At 42.6% G+C, this 4174-nt stretch overlaps 1 protein-coding gene across 2 annotated transcripts; it reads right to left on the reverse strand.

Annotated features, from left to right (window-relative positions):
* Positions 1-500: 500 nt before the first annotated feature.
* Positions 501-3625, reverse strand: LOC133898993 (heterogeneous nuclear ribonucleoprotein 1-like). 2 transcript variants are annotated; one of them, XM_062339849.1, is made up of 6 exons: positions 3452-3625; positions 3310-3344; positions 2237-2400; positions 1937-2036; positions 1675-1847; positions 501-1438 (listed from the first exon to the last, which is right to left on the reverse strand). In XM_062339849.1, exons 1-6 carry the CDS (start codon positions 3490-3492, stop codon positions 899-901), a joined length of 1053 nt encoding a protein of 350 aa, XP_062195833.1. In that variant the 5' UTR covers positions 3493-3625; the 3' UTR covers positions 501-898. The 2 variants fall into 2 exon arrangements, with proteins under 2 accessions (XP_062195833.1, XP_062195832.1); XM_062339848.1 differs by having other exon boundaries at positions 3304-3344; positions 3452-3620.
* Between the last annotated feature and the right edge of the window lie 549 nt (positions 3626-4174).

A 4174-nucleotide genomic window follows, 5' to 3' on the forward strand; every position in this document is an offset into this window, starting at 1 on the left:
TGATACCAATCGAAAGGAACAAACCTTTTATTGTAATTAAGAATGTGAAATTCAAACAAAGATTACATCATAAGTACAATGGAAATTTTGATCAGATAAGTCAATAACTGAGTGTCACAAACAGCAATTGAGTCGGGAATAGTTTGCCCAAAAACAAAGCAGGTTCATCATTAACTAAGCTTATGACATAACCGTGAAGCATGTATAGAAAATCATGTGAACCGCAACAATTCCAATCCAGTATAGCAAATTAACAATTCCACCTACCAACATCTCCGGACCAATCCAGCTCCAAAACAACTAATCCACACACCAATCACAATTCACAACTGATCCAGCTCCAAATGCCAGAGGACCAGAGAAAGGTTAACAAACAAACAAGGTAAACACATGTGGGAATCAAAGAAAAACATTGGCGCTCGCCAAGTAATACTACTAACCTGAAGGAAAAAAACTTACGTAGGTTCACATGAAACTACCATCAACATTGGCCACTAAGCTGATGTCAGACAGACTAACACGATCTTTGTAAACACAAAGCAAATAGTGATCTAGGCTAACAAAGAACCAAGAAATACTAGTACAATCATCAAGCTTTATGATGGGATAAAAAACTAAAAAGCTTCCAGCTCAAGAACATAAAAACTAAGCTAGTAGCTAGCTTGTAAGTCACTGAATTGTCTATCTACCAAATAGCATGTGCAATCTTAAGTATGCTTAAATTCCAAACACTAAAATAGTGGTTTTAAGTTCTACAAGTTGATCTAACAGTAGTACAGCAAACTGAGCATATTTGAACTTCAACATGATCTTTCTAGCTGCAGATGATATCTCTTGAGCACATCTACCCTTGGTCTTCTGCAAACTTATCTAACAAACATCAGCAACTGATGCTTTTCTATCTTCCATATGGATGGTAACGACCAGCAGCACCACTGCCACCAGTGCTACCATAGCCTGTCCTAGCACCATAGAGTGCACCAGTGCCAAACCCAGCACCAGCACCAGCACCAGCACTAGCACCTGAAGCATCATAACTAGGCCCATAGCTAGAACCACTGTAAGCCTCGGCATCACGCCCATAGGCACCAGCTAAACCACCAGCATAACTGCCACCACCATACCCGCCACCAAAGCTTCCTCCATAACTGCTACCAAAGCGACTAGAATAGAGTGCAGATTCTCCCCGGTAACCTCCTAATGCTCCACCATAAGCACCATAGCCGCTACCATAGTCACCAGGACCATAAGCACTACTGTAGCCACCAGGCCTAGCACCAAAACTTCCAGGTGATCTATAGGGTCCACTACCACCATAATTATAAGAGCTGCCAAATCCGTCATAACTGCTGGCATACGGACGGCCCCTAGGTTCGCTATCAAATGAACGAGGTGGTGGGTTAGAGGGTTTCTTTGGTTCTGCCTTCTTGATCTCCACCTACAGCAAAGCAAGAAAGTCAACCTATATTTCCTTTCAAATCTGTTTACTTCCAAGAATGGAGTGCTAATAACCTACCCCTCATATAAGAGCGCAACCAAAGCAACTGAAGCAAAAGAAGCAACAGGATGTGCTCTCTTAGAGGTAACTCGAAGGCCGCAATTTATTAGTGTGTGCAGGACCAACTGTACAAAACTAGATTTACAAAGTTCAGAAAGCACTATGGGAAGGCTCACCTGAGAACCATTTAGATCAATCATATTGCCTTTCTTAGCTAATAATTCATCTACAGTTTTTTCTGCATCAAAGACTATAAAACCAAATCCGCGTGACCGGTTGGTTGCATGGTCACGGATAATTTCATGTTCCACCACCTTTCCAAACTTCGAAAAGAACTCCTTAAATTCATCTGTCAATTCAGTTTATGTTGAAAATTTCAGGTTACTATTCAAAATATAGAAGCTAGCTACCATGCAGGCAATAGAACACACATAATACCTTCTTTTAGAGCAGAGGCTAATCCACCAACAAAAATTTTCTTTGTCTTGAAATCTTTCAAAGGGGCAGCACCCTTCGGGATAGTTCTCTTAATTTCAACCTGCAGTTTACCAATAAATAAGATTTCAAATTATATACACAAAAGTGTTTGATATGTTTGCTATAGCACGTTTAAAAGATCTGAAGCTTCTTAAATTACCATCTTTAGTACTATACATTTACATAAAACATGTGGTGTGCTGTGAACTAATACAAAGATATAAAGCTGAAAATCTAATCCCAAAAAAAACAAAAGTTTACCTGCTTTCCATTGATAACATGCTCATCTTCAATCACTCTGTCAACAACAGCAGGATCTGCATATGTAATAAAACCAAAGCCTCTGGGCTTTTGAGTGTAGCGGTCCTTCATTATAACAGCATCAGTTATCTGCCCATACTTCCCAAAATGTTCTTTGAATGTACCTGCAAGTTAAGAAGTGAAGCTGTTATCAGTTGAGGGTTCAAAAAATAAAACTACCAACTAAAAGCAACCTATCTTTTTCCCCCAACGATTAATATGGAAAACTTTAAGCCACAGCCACATTACTTACAAAATCCAGTACAACTGGCCCAATAAACAGCTCATAAGATACACAAAAGCTAAGCATATTAGATCCTATAAATGCAAGGATCATGATAGGACAGAAGAAAATTGCGAAGCATATGTTTTGGCACTAGAAACCTTCTCACCCATGATGCCAGTAATGTAAAAAATGTTTCACCATAATTTACTAAAGTGCCAAGATACTCGAAAAAAATAAGTTAACCACTAGTCACCAATAAAAGTCACAGCCACAGATTGTCTGGATGTTTAACACCAACATGGCCACCCAATAGCAAAAAGAAATAGGCACTTGTTTCTATCACAAAGACTACTTAACAACAGGATCAACTACAACTATAATTCATCCCCAACCTGATCAATGCCGTGAGACCATAAGAAATGAACTCAACAAATAACTACCCACATAACCAAATCCGCAACAAGCAAGACATTCAAGGACCAACTCCTTGTCCCAACAAAACAACACAGCAAAAACATAAATCAGTACTCCCAAATTAAAATAGTCATGCTCCCTTACAAGGAGCAGCCACATGCTGAGACTACACGGTACACGAAATTAACTACGCTTCCAGTGAACTATTCAGCTTTTCTCCACTGAATCAGCTAAACTACCACGCAAAGAACAAGATCAAGCGCCACTAAGATCTACGAACGACCAGATCTGAAGGAACGCGAGCAACCCTAGCTAACTCGAGGGAAAGATAGCGGTAGACAACGAACAAACAAGCGAAACAGGATATCTGGAGCGGATCTGCACGTACCCATACCGGTGTCCTTGGAGAGCCCGCCGATAAAGATCTTGCTGCACGAAACCCCCCAAAAAAATACAAAAATTAGCGGAGAAGGTCCCGAAATTCAATAAGAAAAAAACGAGCAGACGGGCGTGCGAGGGGATCGGGGAGGACTAACGCGGGGCTAGCGCCGTCGAACTCCTTCATCTTGCCGGCCATGGCTGGCGAGATCGGGGACCAGGCTAGGGTTGGGGTTTCGCGTGCGACGGGTGGCGCCAGCTATGGAAGGGCTGCGGTGCGAGGAGGGTTACAGGAGGCAAGACGCGTGCGTGGTGGTGGTGGGATTAGGGAATTTTAATGTGTATAGGGATCGGGATCCTGAAGCCGACTTTGGCTTCGTACGTGGGGTCGTGGCCGTTGGATCAGGGGGAAGCGGTGGTACCGCGGTGACTGGTGATCGGAGAGTATTTGCTGTGGACGGTCCAGGGAGAGGGAGTCCCTGCTGTTTTTTCATGCACTGCACGGGGGCGCTATTTCACGAACGTGACATGCTTCAAACAGGCTTCTCACGGGGGGCACCTAGCTCACAAAGTTTCCTTGCCGATTTTTTTTTGATAAAAATCATACTTATTATTTCAGTGAAAACAAAGTACAAGGTTTTGAGAATTTCTTCCCAAACCACATGGTAGTAGCTTCCTGGCTACTAAGGGAGAGATAAAAGTTTGAAGATGGCTCTTCGTAGTTGCTCCTAGGGCTGCCCTTCTTATCACTGACCAGCGAAATGGTAGGTACGTAGCTGGAGAGACGAACTCCGAGATGAAAGCATACATCAGTGACAAATGATATCGTCGGGGACCCACCGCTGTGCCACGACGACTGCATCCAAGGCTCTCTTCTGTGC

This window comes from Phragmites australis, chromosome 18 (genome assembly GCF_958298935.1).
Source record: "Phragmites australis chromosome 18, lpPhrAust1.1, whole genome shotgun sequence".
Taxonomy (NCBI): Eukaryota; Viridiplantae; Streptophyta; class Magnoliopsida; order Poales; family Poaceae; genus Phragmites; species Phragmites australis.